At 38.5% G+C, this 19,369-nt stretch overlaps 2 protein-coding genes across 4 annotated transcripts; both read right to left on the bottom strand.

Annotated features, from left to right (window-relative positions):
- Positions 1 to 229: 229 nt before the first annotated feature.
- LOC121792511 (probable WRKY transcription factor 30) lies at positions 230 to 1,503 on the bottom strand. The gene is made up of 3 exons (XM_042190492.1): positions 1,086 to 1,503; positions 867 to 995; positions 230 to 615 (listed from the first exon to the last, which is right to left on the bottom strand). Exons 1-3 carry the CDS (start codon positions 1,430 to 1,432, stop codon positions 237 to 239), a joined length of 855 nt encoding a protein of 284 aa, XP_042046426.1. The 5' UTR covers positions 1,433 to 1,503; the 3' UTR covers positions 230 to 236.
- A 1,473-nt stretch (positions 1,504 to 2,976) lies between these two features.
- On the bottom strand, positions 2,977 to 18,437 carry LOC121792455. 3 transcript variants are annotated; one of them, XM_042190407.1, is made up of 14 exons: positions 18,105 to 18,437; positions 17,603 to 17,784; positions 16,885 to 17,320; positions 11,369 to 11,437; positions 10,825 to 10,972; positions 10,313 to 10,426; positions 8,974 to 9,697; positions 7,483 to 7,935; positions 6,748 to 6,814; positions 6,066 to 6,250; positions 5,229 to 5,295; positions 4,956 to 5,088; positions 3,458 to 3,598; positions 2,977 to 3,329 (listed from the first exon to the last, which is right to left on the bottom strand). In XM_042190407.1, the coding sequence occupies exons 1-14, from the start codon at positions 18,130 to 18,132 to the stop codon at positions 3,188 to 3,190; spliced, it is 2,889 nt and encodes a 962-aa protein (XP_042046341.1). In that variant the 5' UTR covers positions 18,133 to 18,437; the 3' UTR covers positions 2,977 to 3,187. The 3 variants fall into 3 exon arrangements, with proteins under 3 accessions (XP_042046341.1, XP_042046342.1, XP_042046343.1); XM_042190408.1 differs by having other exon boundaries at positions 17,603 to 17,781; XM_042190409.1 differs by having other exon boundaries at positions 3,192 to 3,329; positions 3,421 to 3,598.
- Positions 18,438 to 19,369: the final 932 nt, after the last annotated feature.

Genomic DNA, 19,369 nt, shown 5'->3' with positions numbered 1-19,369 from the left:
AAAGGCATTTTGCACATTTTCTGAACACAAATGTACTTGCTATTTGCTAATATATTCGCTTGCAAAATATAGTGAGCATAATGAAAAAAATGACATACAGTATATAATTGGAACATTGACTAAGAAAAAGAATCAATATTGTATGCATATCAACAAATAATTTTCTTTTCTTTGCATGACAAAAAAATTAATCTCCAACTCAACTCAAACCACACATAAAAATTTCTGCTTTAGCATCAAATATTGTTTAGTTGAACATATGAGAGACAGTCAGACGAGACCTCAAAGAAAGGAACATCAAAATCAATAAAGAAATCCAAATCTCTAACTGGAAACGTCTCTGAATCTCGGAAGCTCTGATCGATCTGACACGTGGACATTGATGTTGGCTCTGACATGATCAACGGCGGTGATGCAACATTTGCAGGTTTCAGTTGTTTGGATTCTTCGTTGGTTTCTGCACAAACGACACCGTTTTGTTTGTTCTGGTTTAGACCACAACTGTGTTTTCCTCTGTAGAGGATCCTCAAGATAGAAGGGTCGTCTTCCCCTCGCTGTACTTGTTTCGTCGCTGAACAACCTCGCGTATGGCGATAAGTGCACCGGTAATACGATCTGCCATTTTCTTTATTACTATTAGAGATGTCATTCATATTTGATCATACTTCATATTTCGAACTTTATTTTTAGTGTAGAACGGACAAATCAAATATGGATATTGTGTAGATTTTTTTAATAACGTGAAAATATACTAATTATAATGAAGAAATTTATCGATGACAACGACTTTAGTTATGGAAATATATAGTGGACAGTAAAATCAAGAAAATGACAAATTAAGAGGATATATAATGTCCCTCACTCACCTAGGATGAGTAGCCCCCAAAATATCTTTTTGTCCATATTTTCTCCAATTATATCCATCTTCAAGCTGATCTTCCGACCTTGTTCCACAACAAACATGCACTTCTTCACTCCATCTCTCCAAACTCTTTCTACAAAACCAATTTTTTAATCTAACAAAAGGTACCTGCTTAAAAAAGAACTAAAAAAAATCATGACTGATCAATGTGGTAAGAATGTACCTTTTCTTAGGAACATGATCCTTAAGGTCCTGCTGGTCAGAAACTTCACTTGTTGGACTAAAGTCAAGCAAAGTAGTCGAATCTCCGTTGTGAAGAGAATCCGTGTAATTGAGCAGTTCTAATGCATTGTTATAACAAGAAATAATTTTATCAATCAACAATTCACAATCACTTGAGTTTGAGTGATGATGAAGAAGCTCCTTTTTGAGCTTATTGGAAAGCTTTATGCCATGATTTAGCTGGCTGCTTATACTCTCCTTTCTCCAACTTTCAACGCTTTCCATCTCCAATGAATTTTGATAGTAGTGGTTATTTTGGGGTAAAGAGGAAAAATGATGTACTTGCATGATAATCAAGGATGGGATTTAGTATATGTGGAGAAAAGGGAAGAAAGAAAGGAATTTGAGAGCTTCTCAAGATTTGGAATGTGGGGCTGAGGATGGGAGGTAGTTGAAGTTCTTGAAGGGGATGATTTAAAGAAAAAAATGTGGATTTTTTAGTGGCTAGTTGGTTTTTTCATGAATACATAATATGTAGGAGTACTATTTTATATATGTGTCTTTACAATAATCATGGAGAGAATGATAAGTGATGGTCAACCATTTCAAAGTTCTAATGCACCACCTTAATTAGGGTGCAAGTGTGATTATTTTAGTAGTAAGAATTTATATAGCGTTGCCTTTTTTAAGTTCATCTAGCTAGCTAGCTTTGTCATACTAGTACTTGTTAACTCATCAGTCCCAAAAAATTACAGCACAATTACTATATTTGCCATTTGGTGCATTAAAAAAACGCTCAGTTTTAGAAGATAGTATCAAATTCTACTTTATATTCGAACATTCTAAGCACTTTTTATTTACCAAAAAATCATACTTTTTCTATATATGTCACTCTTAGTAAGGAGTACCAACCATCCATTCAAACTCTACCAACATTTGCTAAAACTTATGTCCATCACATGTGCTATGGTTTCTTAGGGATGAAGCAAGTGTCTTGTATTGCGATTAATTAAAGAGTTATTAAATGTTATAAATATGATGGTGGTTTTAGCGTTGGCTAAATAATTAGTGGATTGAGTCTTTATACATTTAAAGTATAATGATAACCTTGATAAAATAGTTTGCAAAACAAAAAAAAATTAATAAAAAATCGGTTGTCTATTTTTAGTAAAATGTGTGTAGTATTTTGTGGAGTACTATTAGATTATAGGGGGACAAATAAACATAGATAATTTGACAATAACAAGGTCATATTGCTCGGTGAATAATTAAATTGTTTTTTCTCACCAGATTGCGGGACAATGGTTACTGGTTAGGTGACCAGAAGGAAAATATACACACATTCCACTATGGTGTAATTTGTTTAATTAGTTAGATTTAAAATTGAAATAGTTATATATTTCATCGAATGATTCCGATGAGTGCTTTTTTTTTAAATTGAAATAGTTATATATTTCATCGAATGATTCCGATGAGTACTTTTTTTTTAAATGAGGAAGACAGAAAATCATATCTTTAATATTCCATACATTAATATTAGTTACTAATAATGAATCATAAATTTATATAAACTCATAAACCGATATTCAGTGAATTTTTTTTAAAGACATAGTTAATTAATCCTAGTTGAGGTGCTAGGGTTAGGGTTGGAAAAAAACATGAATGAGAGAATAAAAGATTTATTTCTGAATATTTTGACTTCTAATTGGATTCTATTGTTTATAGAATCCCGACCCTGCTTGATTCGACTCTTACAACTCAGGAAAGAATCAAGAAGAAAACTGTCAGGCTTTAGCTTTACCTAACGAGAGATAAACGAACTGAACGATCAAAAGGAGAAAAGAGACTGCGAATCCTAGTTGAGGTGCTAGGGTTTCAGAGAGAACCGTGAGTGAGAAGAAAGAATGTCTTTATTTCTCAGTAATTGACCTCTAATGAGTTCTATTATTTATAGAACCGACCCTGCTTGATTCGACTCTTACGTCTCGGGAAAGAATCAAGAAGAAAACCCGAGAAGATTTGAATAAATCTGATCCTAACATAGTTCAATGATTATGCTGAAAATAATGCAAAAAATGAAAAAAACAATTAGAAGGAATAATTCTAATGAAAACTAAAGTCCTTGTACTTGGCGGGCCGCGCGCTCTTCCTCTTGGGATAAGTCTTCAGGGCTTTGTCCTCGATCGTGTAGGGTTTGGGAGTTGGCTGCGCGTCGGCTAGGCCATCTTGCATTGGTGTGGAGGTCCTATAAACAAACCCGAGAAGATATAATTAAATCTAAACTAATTGAGTTCGAAAATATCCAAAAGATAATAATACAAATAAATAAAGTTTACAAAAAGATTTATCTATCATGAAGTAAAATCCTTATACTTCGCGAGCTGCATCGCCTTCCGTTTAGGCCGAGTGTTTTTCGGTCCTTTAGACGTGGTCTCTTTCACCGCAGGAGTTCCAATGCTGAGCTCTTGTTCCGGCTGCACCTTGGTGGGTTCCACTGTTGCTAATGTTGAGAACCTATCATATTGAATAAAAAACTGTAATATCAACCGATATCAATATATTTGGAAACTGATATAATTATGTGTCGTAAGTTGAAAAGTTCTATCATACCCATCTCTCCTAGGTCCCATAATATGAATATATTATGCTGTTATTTTTATTTGCTAAAATAGATTAATATTAATTCGTGAACTTGCAAGCATACAGATAGATTTCGATTCCTCAATGCGCTGGCAATGAGTTGGAGATGAAGGTTGCTCGTTACAACTAATTATATACAAATACAATAAGAATACAAATGTTTCTCGATTAAGTATATGTTTGTGTTGAAAAAGCCTAACTAGTTGACATATTTGCGGAAATTATATACTTACCACAATTAGTGGCTACTCTGTATCCTAAAGGCCAACAACCCTATTTCCAGATAACTATTTGAAGTAGCTTAAAATAGACAGTCAGAATCTACAATTATCAATATAAAAAAACTGTCACATATTAAGAGCATCCAAAATGGAGCGCCCTATGCTCCGCCAAATCAGCATTTTATCCTCCTACCCATTCACCTGCAGTGGGATGCCCTATAATCCGCCCTAAGCATTTTATTTATTTGAATATTAAAACACTACAAAATTGGAAAACGCGTTACATCGGGCGTGCTATCGCCCACGTCGCCCACAATGGGGCGGACGATAGCACGCCCGATGCGTGTTCCATGGCCTATCGTCCGCGGACGATGCATCGGGCATCGTCCGCAGCTATAGTGGCAGACGATAGCACGCCCGATGCATCGGGCGGATGCTCTAAATGTATGAGGGAAATCACTTACTACCTCCACGGCTAAACTAACACATTTCTTAGTCTGCACAAGATTTTAAGAGTTGTAGGTAATGGATATAATTAGAGAGAGAAAAGATGTGTGCAAGTATTAAATAGAGAGAGAATGAGAGTTGGCTTTAATTGGGGAGAGAAAAAATGGTTGAGTATTAATTGTAGATAGAAAGTTTCTAAAAGTAGAGGTACGTGTGTCATCTTAAGTGGGATGGATGGAGTACTAAGCTAGCTTACAATCAGTAATCTAATAGTCATATAACTCTTGGGTGGACTCACTTTATTTTTCTTGTGAAATTTATTTTTTTCAAACCTAATTTCATGATTAATAAACAGCTAAACTTCTTGTGTTCAATCTTTTGTACAACACAATCAAATCCTAATAACATCGTAGTCAGCAAATTATCACATCGAACCTTCATCCCCAACTAAACCCTACTCAAACTAAGTGTGCATGGAGGTACCGGTTGTGGGTTCCGTGAACCGAAAACAAAAGTTTCAGCCTGAGTTGAATTACTTAAGACCACTAAACCCTTAGTCATACCAAGTGTGGAGCATTTCAGCAATCATCTTGGCAGCGGCGGTCTCCCTCGCTGTGCGAGGATGAGACTCTACACCACCCTTTGCATGAAGCTCGAAATCTTTTCCTGTCACCACCACAGTTGACAGGTATCCACCTACAAAAAACAACCAAGACTTCACAATTTTCCAAAAGAATAAAAGCAATTGAAGTGGTGGGACATCACGAACAGGGAAAACGAAGACACGGTAAAAAGAAGTTCATTGAGAAGGAAAGGATCAGATGATCATGTCTCACCATCAGAAAATTGAATTGAATACCGTGGCTCTCTCAAGTCATTCCTCTGACATGTATACTCCAAATCCTATCAAGTGAAATACTATTAACGATGCAGGCAATGACAAGAAAAATGGCAAAGCAACACTAGTAGTTCAAATGCATAAGAAATTTTTGCAAAATTTCAAAATAATGAGTCTCAGGAATTATAAAAAGTTGCAAGTATAGGATAAGTCTCAGATGAATAGAATGGGTGGAATTTTCACAACGAAGAGACCAACTAATTTTCAGTTGCGACAAGTATAGCCTGCCTCCATAAATCAGTAGTTCAAAAGGAAAAGAAAATTCCAAATATCCAAGAGAAACAATGCTAATACATCAATTGAACCACTTCACGCCAATCATGGGAGATGCAGCAGCAATACCATTTCTGGGAGTATAGCACTAAGCATACACAACTATAATGATGTCCAAATCATATCGAATAGAAAAATACTTTTCCGGACCACTTAGGGACCAAATCACTCGAATAGAAAAAAAACATTTATGGAGACTGTCTACATAATTACATTATGTAATGCTAAGTTGGTGTCATAAGTTTCAAGTAAACACCCAAAGTTTGAATGGGTTGAGGAATTTTGAGTTTGTCACATCATCAAATCCTTGAAATGCTCTGTCTTATGTATTGTAAATCAAAGCTATCACCCAAAGTAAACACCCCCCCAATAGAATAATGATAAGCTTACTAATGCAGGATAGTACAACAATTGTTCTTGTGATCATTAACATAAGAACCTTATGAATATTGTAATGACTTTCTTTCTGCAGATAAATAAATCCCCGAAGAAAGAGACTCACTTGACATGATGACTTTCCAGGAAGATAGACTTTGGATAATCTGGTGGGATTCCCATGCTGAGAAATTCTGGTTTCATCTGGCTGGTTACCATTACGGTGGACTTGTGTTCTGTTCTCCACTAGTGAGTGAAACTTACCACTAATGATAGAATTGATACATTGACGAGCCAAATCAATGTCTCCACCTAAATTTAAAATTGCATAAATTTTACTTTTTATGTAGACAATGCTTATAGCATGGAATACCCATATACTGTAATCCATATCATAGAATTTCTAACTTACAATTTAATTCCAAAAGGGATATTTGTTTGTTTGTGCAACAAGACACAACCCTTTGCCAAATTATGCTTTCAAAAAAAAGAACATGCCTTATCCATTGATATATCAATTGCAATATACTTAAGTACAAGAACTATCAAGTCATAAATTAATTCGAGCATAACTAGGTAAAGTCAATTATTCATTTTCCCTGTGGTTAAACTACATAAAAAGTTTTAATTGGTAGCAGCATAAAATAGGGCATCTGAGGACAACCATATGGTTGCACTTGTCATATCTTTATTTATGTCATGAGAATAGTTTTTAAAAGAAACACATGAAAATTAAAAGCAAAATGAGAATTATCTCAAAGTCATAGACACAACCGCCATAGATAAAGAAGGTATAAAAGGCAACTTACCCAATATTCTGTCAAAAATATCTTCACATAATGCTAGTTCATCCACCGTATTGCAGAGTTGGAAGTACTGCCAAGGTAAGTTTTGTTACCAAAGTATCTTTGTATGCATATGAATCAGATGTCTTACGCTTATAGAGCTAATAGTTCAACTTTTAGGAGCCGTTCGGTTGCCATGACTAATTATCATATGATAATCCATCTAGGATTAAGTTGTAAGATTATTTTAGATGGAGGGGGTGGCTATGACTAATTATCACATGATTATCCATATAGGATTAAGTTGTGAGATTCAATCTCATGAACTAAACATAATGCTTATTTAATCATGAGATATAATCTTGCAAACCGAACAGCCGCTTACAAAATTATACTCCCTCGCCCCTTAAAACATTGCCCGATTTGCTAGTTTGTCTTGCCCCCAAAACATTTCCAATTCCATTTTTGGTAACTACCCCACCACTATCCCTTATGTTTTCTCCTTACTATATTTAGAATTAAATACAATACCTCAATAATAAATGTGGGCCTTTTTCCACTTATCTATAACCTTACCTAACATTTATTAAAACTCATGCCAAAAAGTAATGAACATTGTTTTAATGGATGTATAGAGTATTAAATATGGATAGAGAAGGCAATCTTTCACAGTTTAGAAGTCGTAAATACTGATAGATAACATGGCATAGCTAATGCATATTGAAAGAGAGATCATGGAAAAAATTATCAGGAGATTACCAGTTCTTGTCTTTTTCTATTAATAAGTGTTAATGCACTATGCATCTCGTCCAAAGCTGGTGTAGTCTGTGCTCCTAAATTGAGCATACAATTATCCTGAAACAGTACTAGCTGGTTTTCCTTTGCAGCAATACCAGTGTGATTGCACACTTGAAGCTGAGCTCGTTGGTTCTTAGTTGAAGCAGCACCAGTTTGGTTATCCGCGGTAGCAAGATAACCTTCATCTCCGGATACCTTCTCATATCTTCTTTGAGGCTGATTTGACCTAAAAGAATCCAAAGTACCTTGTACTTCTACAGTGTGCTTAGTTTTAGCCTCAAGCTGAGCTCGTTGGTCCCCTGATGAAGTACTACCAGTTTGGTTGCACGTCTTAGTGAGATTACCCTCAACTCCACATACCTTCTCGTCTCTTTTTTTAGTAAGATTTGACTGTAAAGAACCTGCCATATCCTCCTAGTAAATTCATTAAAGGCATATATAAGTATACTGAAACTCAAGCTCAATCTTTATTCCCACATAAAAGAGTGGGATTTATTCTTCTTTTAGGAGAATATAGGATTTGGGCACCCAAAATGGGAGCTTTTTTTTTAATTTCCGGATTTGGAATTCCCTCATTTCCGAAACTCAGGCTTTAAAGCCGAGTTTGAATTCAGTCCCGGGTTTCACAAACTCGGCTTCAACTGAACTTATAATCAAGGCAGAGGGTTTCTCCTCATTCGGGAAAGCAAAGTGGACAAATAGCAATATAATAATCACAATACATATAAATAGCAAGGAAGACAGCTTTTACCGGAGGAAATCGCCTGAAAATCAACTGAAATCACCTCCAATCTGCCTCCATTTTGCGACGCCAGAATGAAGAGAAACCCTCTGTCTCGATTATAAGTTCAGTTAAAGTCGCGTTTGTGAAACTTGGCTTTAATGCCGTGTTCGTTAAATTAAGACTAAAGACGCATTGTTCAAACTCAGTTTTAAAGCCGAGTTTCACAAACGCGCCACTACCAAATCCGGTATTAAAAAATAAAAGGTTTCCATTTTGGGAGCCTAAATCCAATATTCTCCTAAAAGAAAAAAATCCAAAAGTGTTGCAGAAGGTAGACAGATGCACATGCACAAGTGCATATAGTCACAGAGAATTGTCCAAGTATTGGTAGTGCATATAACCATCTGGACCAATTTTCATGATAGTTGCTAAAATTTCAGTCACATAAAAATTGATATGGTTAAGCATGCACCTAGACTACAGAATATCACTGAAGAGTATTGTGACACTTCAAACTACATAGAGTATACCTGTATGTTTTGTATTATGCATTTTCTATCAAATCATGTGTGAATCATCAGGTTCCGCCAAGCATGTACTGCAAACACATGAGTTTCTTTCCATTTTGATGAGCATGTATATTTTTACTATTTCAGTTAAAATGCTGCATTTAATGGAAACCACTATCACACCACATAAGAATGTACATAGTAAAGTCGGTTTCTTACCTTTAAATCTGGTACAGCTTCTTGAAGTAGTACTGTATTTTTCTTCCTCTTATGGAAATAAACTCTTATTTTTGTATTTTGCATTTTATTATCTTCACTATCAGTGCAAGTATCAGACAAGTCGTTTCTATTCGTAGTATTCAACAACCTTGGAGGGCTAGCTAATATAACCTTGCAACATTCAACTAGTTCTTCATCTAAATTTTCAGGACATATTCTCCCTTCGTTGTTTTTACCAGAATCTCCAAAAGGTTTTTCTTTGAACTTCTCTCTCAAACTGTCATCTACGGCCGTCTTTCCAAACAGTCGACTAGAGGGATCAGTTACAGGATCATCACTCACAGCATCTGCTTTTTCAAGGATTGTGCTAGCCACCTCTGTAGTAGGATCTGCAATATCACACCCTTTCTCAATCTCCTCCATGGCATTATTAACTTTTATCGGCATCTCATACAGGCCTCTCGAAGGGCTAGATGATAAACCCTTGCCGGGTTGCTCACTCCCATCAGCTAAATTCTCAAGAACTCCATTTTGATTGCTTTCAGCAGAATCCAGAATTTCAAATCTTTTGATGAACTCGCTTGTGAGATTAACATATCTTTCTGTGCCCTGAAAGATATCAATGGGACTAGCTACTTGTCCAGGAGATGAATTGAAAAACTTGTTATTGTTATAATGATTCTGCCCAGCTTTTTGGTCAGAAGAGTTCACTCCCATCTCCAATCTGTCAGTAACAATATGATTCAAGTCATGCCATTATATCTCAAAAAAATTACTGATTTTGTTCACAGCTGCTCATGATGCTTTGAGCATAGCATTTCTTAAACTGAAAGTGAAATCAATGAACATTCTCCTCCATTTGAGAAACTGAGAGTTCAAAGCTATTACCACCAACACATAAATGATTTTGTGTACTTAGTGCAAATATAAATGTCAATAATAAATTATGAGAGCCGGGAATATTTCAATTCCATCTTCACATACATCACAACAATCACTAGATGATGACAACATTGAAAAAGGTTGTAAGATTATTATGTTGCACCAAAACCCACACATGGATAGCTTCCAAACTGCTCTCTGAAACTTCCCCTCATACATAACATTAGGTATATAATGTTTAGACCTGATCACCTGTCAATACATAATATGATGCGGATCTACATGGGTTCAATTGATAAAACAAGCTATATTCGAATACAATCATTTTCAATATGCACACACACAATTACACAATTTTCATATCCATACTATAAACAGGCAGGTCCATTTATGTTAATAACAAACACATCAACAAAAGTAGAAGAAGAATGTGTGAACCGATTATCATTATCTGTACCTCGATAGCCAGCACCAGATTATCCCCATGTAAGGAAGCATGTGATATAACTTGATAAGGGGGGTAGTTTTCCACGAACCATTAGCACACTTTTCTGCTAACGGGCCCTGCACACTGAAAATATGCAAATCTGTTAGTTATCAGAATGCCAACTAACACGGTAGCACCAACCTTCTAATTAAACACAATATCAATAAAATGTTCCAGACTAACTTAACCTCCTCTCAGCAGTCCATTAGTGTCATTCATAAAGAAGAGGCATAAAGGAAGCCCATCCTCTTTGAGCTAACAACTAGAATTAAACTAAAAATTAGTTTTCCAGAGAAAATGGGTGATTGAAGTCTAACAAAGCTTACTGCATAACAGTTCTTTTGACATGGGAAGAGGCATAACGGAAGCCCATCCTCTTTGAGACTAAGCAACAGTAGCAATCAATGAATTTCCATCAATAAATCGTTTAAATATCACACCACAATGAGTAGCACGCCACTGGAAAGCACAGCATGACTGACCTCTCAAAAAGAAACTTAAGAGGAACTTGCTTGTGTCCATCGAATGATCCAGGGAATTGCATTATATAAAACCAAGCAGCTGACTTTTCTTTACTTAAGGAATATGTAACATGGGTCTCCAAAACCTCAAGTTCAGAACTGCTGATTCCTGTTCCATGTACAAAAAAGTGAGGCTTAAGTTTATCTAAAATGAAGGTATATCATGCAACCTTTTGCATTACCCATTCAGAGGCCAACAATGCATTGGTAAAGACAACATATGTGACAATTTCTTGATAAAGGTAATTTGTGAGTTTATATTTAACCATTTTTTCCTATACCTGCTTGGCTTAAGGAGTTAGTATCTTTGATTTTTCTATCCATAAATCACCAAATGATATTCATTCATTTTAAAGAATGCTGCTTCTACGAAAATCACTTTAGAAGGATATATAGCAAACTATGCAGGAGAACACTCCAAAGTGACAATAGCAGTTCAGTAGTTCAGATTAAGAATTTTTTTGTTTGACAGAATAATCATAAAAGAACATGATAATTGCCATACCAGTGACATCCTTCACAACATCATACCCCAGCTGCAGAAACTCGGTATTACTATAAGTTAACAGATTATCTCTGTTGGGTCGTGATACCGCCGATCTCACACACGCACGAACGAGGAAATAAAGCACGCAAACGATATAACGTGGTTCGGTGATAATCCACCTACGTCCACGGAGAAGATGACCGGAATCTTATTGATGGAACTCTCAATACAAGAACTTCACACTCACAATCTATCACTCTAAGCAAACGCTAGCTAGTGCAAGAATTCTCTTCTAATTGTGTGTGTAATCTGTGTTCTGCGTCTCTCACTACTGAGCTCTATCGAGCTATTTATACAAGATGCAATCAAGAAATAAAATCCAACTAACTCTATTTCCCAAAGTTAGTTATAACCGCTGCTCGGCTAAAACCGAACTGCCATTCTTGGTTAGCAACCGAACTGCATTTCTCGGCTATCAACCGAACTGCCATTCTTGGTTAGCAACCGAACTGCATTTCTCGGCTATCAACCGAACTGCCTTTCTCGGTTATCAACCGAACTGCCTTTCTCGGCTAGCTCAAAGCCGAGCTTTATTTCTTGATCTCTTCTCGGAGCTGCCGAGGCTCCACCACTCGATCACAACCGGACTCAAAGCCGAGCTTCATTTCCGAGCTCAGAAGCCGAGCTCCAGTAGTTTGCATGGACACACTTTCACAAATCTCCACCTTGTCCTTGCAAAACTCCATCAATATCTGGATTCCCTTCTCAATCCTTGTTACAATCTTCAACACTCCACAATCTCAACCAACTTCAAACAATGTTTGAATTTCGAAGTTGGCAGAGATTTTGTCAACATGTCTGATGCATTTTCTTCGGTAGGAACTTTCACCACATTGATCTTTCCACTTTGAATCTCATCTCTGATGAAGTGTCTCCTCACATCTATATGCTTCGACCTCTCATGGAACATTTGATGTTTTGCTAAACATATAGCCGAGTTGCTGTCACAGTTAATCTTCACTGCTCCCAGCTTCATTCCTAAATCTTCCAAGATTCCTTGCAACCATTTTCCTTCCTTTGCAGCCTCAGTCAGAGAAATATACTCAGCTTCGGTTGTGGACAGTGCAACCACAGACTGCAAATTTGATTTCCAGCTGATTGCTGTGCCATATAGTGTGAAGATGTAACCACTCTGAGACTTTCTGTTGTCTAAGTTAGCCGCATAATCCGAGTCACAGAATCCTTCTAGGACTTCCCTCTCCTCAGACCAAACTCCACCACCAAACTTCAAGCCAACCATGACAGACCCTTTCAGATATTTCAGAATCCACTTTAGTGCTGCCCAGTGATCCCTACCTGGATCAGCCATATATCTGCTTGCAACGCTTATGGCATGAGCCACATCCGGCCTTGTACATATCATCAAGTACATCACACTTCCCACTATATTTGCATAGGGTATCCTGCTCATCTCTTCTCTATCTTCAGCTGTCTTTGGCATCTGTTCTTTACTGAGTTTGAAGCAGCTAGCCAATGGAGTGGATACTGACTTTTCACTCCTTACCTGGTATTTTTCTACCACCTTTCTGATATAATCAGCCTGAACCAATTTCAGTTCTTTCTTCTTTCTGTTCCTGACAATATCCATACCCAAGATTCTCTTGGCTTCCCCAAGATCTTTCATATCAAATCTCTGCTTCAACTCCTCCTTGACAGACAGCAGCTCACTCTTGCTTGATCCTGCCAGCAGAATATCATCCACATACAGCAGTAGATAGGCCAGTATTAGATTTCCACTTCTCTTGACATACACGCAGCTATCAAAACTGGATCTCTCAAATGCCATCAATTCCATCTGCTCATGAAACTTCTTGTTCCACTGCCGGCTGCTTTGCTTGAGCCCATATAGGCTTTTCTTTAACAAGCAAACTTTCTTTTCTTCTCCCGGCTTCTCAAAACCCTTAGGCTGCATCATATAGATCGTTTCCTCTAGATCTCCATGCAAAAATGCTGTCTTCACATCAAGTTGATGCAGCTCCCAGTTGAAATGAGCAGTCATGGCCAATAAGATCCGAATGGAAGTGTGCTTCACCACTGGAGAGAACACCTCTGTGTAGTCAATACCCTCTACTTGTGTGAATCCTCTAGCAACCAGCCTTGCCTTAAACCGTATGCTTTCAACTTCCCCCACCTCTACTTTCTTCTTAAACAGCCATTTGCAACTGATCAGCTTCTGAGTCCCTGGATCAGTCACCAAAATCCAAGTCCCATTTTTCAGCAAGGACTCTATTTCTTCTTCCATGGCCTTGATCCATTTCTGACTTTCCTTGCAACTCATGGCTTCTTCATAGGTTGAGGGTTCTGAAAACATGAGTACTTCTGCTACACATAGAGCAAAGAAGCTCATGTCATAATCTGAGAATCTGCTAGGTAGGCCTGCATTTCTTCTTGGATTTCTTCTGGCCCCTTGAGCTGCAGCAGCTTGCTGCACTGGTGACTCCTGCTCACCTGTGTTCTGAGTATGTTGAGAGCTAGTTGCTCCACCTTCTTCTTGATTTCCTGTGATCACAACATCCTCATCAGTGTCTGTTCCAGCAGATTCTCCACCAAACTCAAGGTTTTGCATTTCAGAGCTACTGCCACCACCAGAGGGCTTCCCATCATCTTTAAATGGCATCTCCTCTTCATTGAATGTCACATCTCTGCTCACAATGATATTTCTGCCTTCTCTATCCAAATTCCACAATCTGTATCCTTTTACCCCATCTTGGTATCCCAACAACACACATTTCTTTGCCCTTGGCTCCAATTTACTCTGCTTAATGTGTGCATAAGCAACACACCCAAACACCTTCAAGGCTGAGTAATCACCTAGGCTTCCATACCATCTTTGATCTGGGGTCTCATTGGATATAGCAGATGATGGACACTTATTGATCAGATTAGCTGCAGTAGAGACAGCCTCTGCCCAGAATCTCTTTGGCATTCCAGAGTAGAATAGCATGCACCTCACCCTTTCTAGCAATGTCCTATTCATTCTTTCTGCCAGCCCGTTCTGTTGAGGATTTCTTGGCACGGTCCTATGCCTTCTTATCCCTTTCACCTTACAGAAACTATCAAACTCCGCAGACAGAAACTCCATGCCATTATCAGTCCTTAGATATTTAAGCACTGAGCCCTTTTCATTCTCATATCTAGCATGCCATTCTCTAAATTTTTCAAAAGCTTGGGACTTCTCTCTTAGAATGTAAATCCACACTTTTCTTGAGTAATCATCTATGATGGAGATGAAATACTTACCTCCACCTATGGATTCAGTTTGGGATGGCCCCCACAAGTCACTGTGGGCATACACAAATGGGGCTGATGAAGTGTGTTTCCCACCAGAAAATGGCAGCTTCTTTGCCTTTCCTAGAATGCAAGATTCACATTTCTTTAGGCTGTCTGATGCACTTAACTTCATCACTCCTTGTTTAGCCAGCTCTCTTATGCCTTTCTCACCCACATGTCCAAGCCTGGCATGCCATAGATGCAGGTCTTCTGTCTGGGCAAGATTCACAGCATCAACCACGGTTTCACCCAGCAAATAGTATAGGCTGTTCTTTCTCTGGGCCTCCATCACAATTCTGGTGCCTTTTGTTACTGTGAGGATCCCATCACCAGAGTTGAATCTGCACCCTTTTGACTCTAGCATTCCAAGAGATATTAAATTTCTCTTGATTTGAGGAATGAATCTGACTTCTGTGAGAGTCTTCATACTCCCATCCTTCATCCTCAATCTGATGTTCCCAATGCCCTTGACATTGCACACTTGATCATTTCCTAGCATCACTGATCCTTCCCAAGCTGATAATTCTTGGAACCAAGATTTGTGTGAGCAAATGTGGAAGGAGCACCCTGAATCCATGATCCAGCATTCTTCAATCTTGGCCCCTGAGTGGATATTCAAAGCTTCATTATCTTCAACATCCTGAGCCAGATCAGCAGTCTCTATGTTCCCAGCCTTTTCTTGCTCTTGTTTCCTCTTCCAAGCAAAACAATGCTTCTTTAAATGGCCCGGTTTCTTACAGTAGTGACAGCTTCTCTTCTCCTTCCATACTCCACCTTCTTCCTTCTTCTGGAACTTCTTCTTGGAACCCCTTTTATTCTGATTATTTTTCACATGCAGACTCTCAGCTACTGGATCAGTTTGTTTGTTATTAGCCTTCTGCGATTCCTTCATCTTCAATGCAGAATGAATCTCTTCATAGGTGACCTTGGTTTCTCTTCCAAGAAGCACTGCATCCTTGAAGTGCTCATAACTTTTAGGCAGGGAATTGAGCAACATCAATGCCTTATCCTCATCTTTAATGACCTCATCGATATTCTCAAGATCATCTATGCATTTCCCAAACTCCTCGAGCTGTTCAGAAATGCTCTTCCCATCTGAAAACTTGAAAGCAAGAAGCCTTTGCTTCAAATGTAACCGGTTCGCCAGAGACTTGGTCATGTACAATGACTCAAGTTTCCCCCATACTCCTGCAGCCGTCTCCTCCTTGGAAACTTCCCTTAGCACCCTGTCCGTGAGGTTCAAGATCAGGGTGCTATAAGCCTTATACTGCATATCTTGAAGCCTTTGCTTCTCCTTTTCATCAGCATCAGGTTTGCCTTCTTTAGCGTCACCTTCATTCTTCAAGATATCCCATAGGCCTTGCTGCATCAAGATGGCCTTCATCTTCAGCCTCCACAGCCCAAAATCGTTTCTCCCGGTGAACTTTTCCACCTCGAACTTGGCTGTAGACATTTCTCAAAACGAGCGGTGGGCAATCGCCAAGATCAGCTTATACAACGGAACCTCTAGACACGAACTCACCCAGAAACCAATCAATCGGCAAATCGTGGAAGTCTTCCCACAGACGGCGCCACTTGTTGGGTCGTGATACCGCCGATCTCACACACGCACGAACGAGGAAATAAAGCACGCAAACGATATAACGTGGTTCGGTGATAATCCACCTACGTCCACGGAGAAGATGACCGGAATCTTATTGATGGAACTCTCAATACAAGAACTTCACACTCACAATCTATCACTCTAAGCAAACGCTAGCTAGTGCAAGAATTCTCTTCTAATTGTGTGTGTAATCTGTGTTCTGCGTCTCTCACTACTGAGCTCTATCGAGCTATTTATACAAGATGCAATCAAGAAATAAAATCCAACTAACTCTATTTCCCAAAGTTAGTTATAACCGCTGCTCGGCTAAAACCGAACTGCCATTCTTGGTTAGCAACCGAACTGCATTTCTCGGCTATCAACCGAACTGCCATTCTTGGTTAGCAACCGAACTGCATTTCTCGGCTATCAACCGAACTGCCTTTCTCGGTTATCAACCGAACTGCCTTTCTCGGCTAGCTCAAAGCCGAGCTTTATTTCTTGATCTCTTCTCGGAGCTGCCGAGGCTCCACCACTCGATCACAACCGGACTCAAAGCCGAGCTTCATTTCCGAGCTCAGAAGCCGAGCTCCAGTAGTTTGCATGGACACACTTTCACAATCTCGCCTCCTCTTGTTACCAACTTTATTTCCTGCTGATAGTTCTGGAGGAATGATAGACACACTGAGCTCCTTTTGAAGTGACAATGCACCTTCAGTGACAGCACCAGATTGGAGTATACAATTTTCCTTCTTCGAATCAATTAGCAGCACTGTCAACTTAGATACTGGCCATCCTTCCATCTTAGGAAAATCTCTAGACGCATCTAAACCTAGAGCAATATCACATGCACTCTTAATTGCTCTCTCAGTGATTGAAAGCAGGTCTTCAGTATCATACATCACCTGCGGTTCACTTTCCTTCGTCATCATCATGAACGCAATCAGAGGAGGCCTGATGACAATGGCCAACTTGCAGAAATCCACAAATTCGAGGAATACTAGCTCCTGTTTCTGCTTCCTGTGGTGGTAATTGTAGAGCAAAACAACTGCATGAATCTGGTGCAATGAAAATGAAAAAGGGCAGATGCCATCAGAACCCATGAACGAAAGCGAAACAGATACATTAGTATAAAATTTCAAAATATTTGTATTACATAACAGTCCTATTTCAAATGAAAAGTTCAACATTTTCCAGATAGGACTACAGAAAGGCCACTGTTTATGTTCAAGTTCATGAATGTCATTGCCCTTTCATGGCCGATCACCCACCCTCATTGCTTTAGTTAATGATCTAGCTACACAATCTCATGCAAAGAGTAAAAAGAGGCAAACAGTGACCTGTTTGGCAACAGCTATTTGAACATCTTCTGAGGGAGGTACACTAGAGACTCTCAGTGGCAAAAGAGGATCAACTAAAGTCTCCAACAACGCTTGCACCATATCTTCTGTAGGGCACACCGCCCATCTTAACCCCCCCTTTTCTGGAGCTGATTCTGAACCGGATGCCATTGCAATACCTCCTATCAACACAGAAAGAGAACACATAAAGAAACGGAGAAACACACATAGAATTTTACCTAGCTCCCCCAACATAAGCCTTAAAACGAGCAAATCATTTTCTAAAGGGGGGAGGGGGTTAACCCTATAAATTGGACACATTTTCATAAGCAGATTATTAATAAGATATAGATAAACCATTGCATGCAAACACAAACATTCAAAATTAACGGCAAAATCCCCCAATTACTATATATGTGTGACTGCAAAACAACAACAGCAACAAAATCCCAAACAGCCAAATTAGAGCAATGGAAATAATGCATGACAAAAAGGGAATTACCAACGAAAGGTTGCACCAGAGCTTCCATTCACCTCTGATCAACAAGCGGCAAGAGCAAACACCGATTTACTGGGTTTTTTTAGAGCAACACCAGGTTTTTTTGAGAAGTGGAGCAATATTCAGCTGCTTTCCTTATTCAGTAAAATTAACTTTTAATAAATCCCTGCTGCTTCTGAAAATGAGGTGACTTGAGAGTTGAGAAGCATAGGATTGCAATTAATGCTTAATGTTAATTTCTGCACAATCAAAATATTAGCACTCTATTGGTGCCAATTAATGCTTCGAGATTTGAAGATATTTTGTTCCACTTTAATTTTGAAAGCTCTTGCTAAACTAAATCAAACACTATGTGAAAATATTTTTTTGTATATGCATGTTCTTATGGGTTCTTTTTATACTCTTTACTTAGATATTTGTTAATAGTCATATTTCATATTTTGTATATTGAGAGAGGTCATTTTAGAATTTTATCATTGATGCTTTTGTACTGGCATTTTTAATATAGTTTGATATTTAGAGTTAAGAATAGTATTTTAATAAATTGGAGCTCTAAAACTCAAACGGAAGCAAGAAGCTGACGAACTCAATGGAAGTTTTGTTTAGAGCATCCACGTTGGGACGGATGTCCCGCCGGACATTCCGACGGACTTCCCAAAAACACCTCCTGACATGTCATAAGGACATCTCACTGCACAATGGCGGACATCCCCAAGGACATCCACACTAATAAAAATTCACAAATTCACAAAATTAAACAATTTATGGAATTAAAATTTCGACACTAATACGGAGAAAATGCAACCACTTTATTTAAAAAAACATACATAATTATTTAAAAAAATACATAGTTAAAAAAACAACCTAAAGCTCCGACAAATGCGGCCCTCGTCTCACTTCTTGTCGTCCTCGGCATTTGGGGCATTTAGGGCATCAATCCCGTCATCGCGGCACTCCTCCCGGGCATTTGGGGCATCATCCCACACTAAGGGGGTACATATTGTAGTACCCGGGCATCATCCCCACCATTTGGGGTTGGGGCATCATCGGCGCCATTCCGGGCATCATCCCGGACATCGGTGCATTTCCGCCGGCATTTCCCCCAACTATAACGGGAAAAGTCGGTGTATGTGACTCGCTCGTGGAGGGGAATCACTATTGAAGTGCTCAATTTATCTTCAAAAGAAATGAAAGTAGAGAGAAAAATTCGTTAAAACAAGTGGTAAGAATGAAATGAAGTTCAACGAGCCGTATATATAGAGTTTTTT

This window comes from Salvia splendens, chromosome 2, assembly GCF_004379255.2.
Source record: "Salvia splendens isolate huo1 chromosome 2, SspV2, whole genome shotgun sequence".
Taxonomy (NCBI): Eukaryota; Viridiplantae; Streptophyta; class Magnoliopsida; order Lamiales; family Lamiaceae; genus Salvia; species Salvia splendens.
Note: the sequence above shows the minus strand (reverse complement) of the source record. Positions and strands in the feature narration are given on the sequence as shown.

Bases quoted from the DNA above. Each gene is read 5' to 3' on its own strand.
- LOC121792511 (XM_042190492.1), bottom strand. From the start codon at position 1,432: ATGCAAGTACATCATTTTTCCTCTTTACCCCAAAATAACCACTACTAT. The intron at 996-1,085 runs GTACATTCTTAC...TTGGTTTTGTAG, and splicing joins GATCATGTTCCTAAGAAAAG to AAAGAGTTTGGAGAGATGGA. The intron at 616-866 runs GTGAGTGAGGGA...AGAAAATGGCAG, and splicing joins TTGGGGGCTACTCATCCTAG to ATCGTATTACCGGTGCACTT.
- LOC121792455 (XM_042190407.1), bottom strand. From the start codon at position 18,132: ATGGAAGCTCTGGTGCAACCTTTCGTTG. The intron at 17,321-17,602 runs GTCACTGTTTGC...TCATTGCACCAG, and splicing joins AAATAGCTGTTGCCAAACAG to ATTCATGCAGTTGTTTTGCT. The intron at 5,089-5,228 runs GTGAGACATGAT...TGTTTTTTGTAG, and splicing joins TTCAATTCAATTTTCTGATG to GTGGATACCTGTCAACTGTG.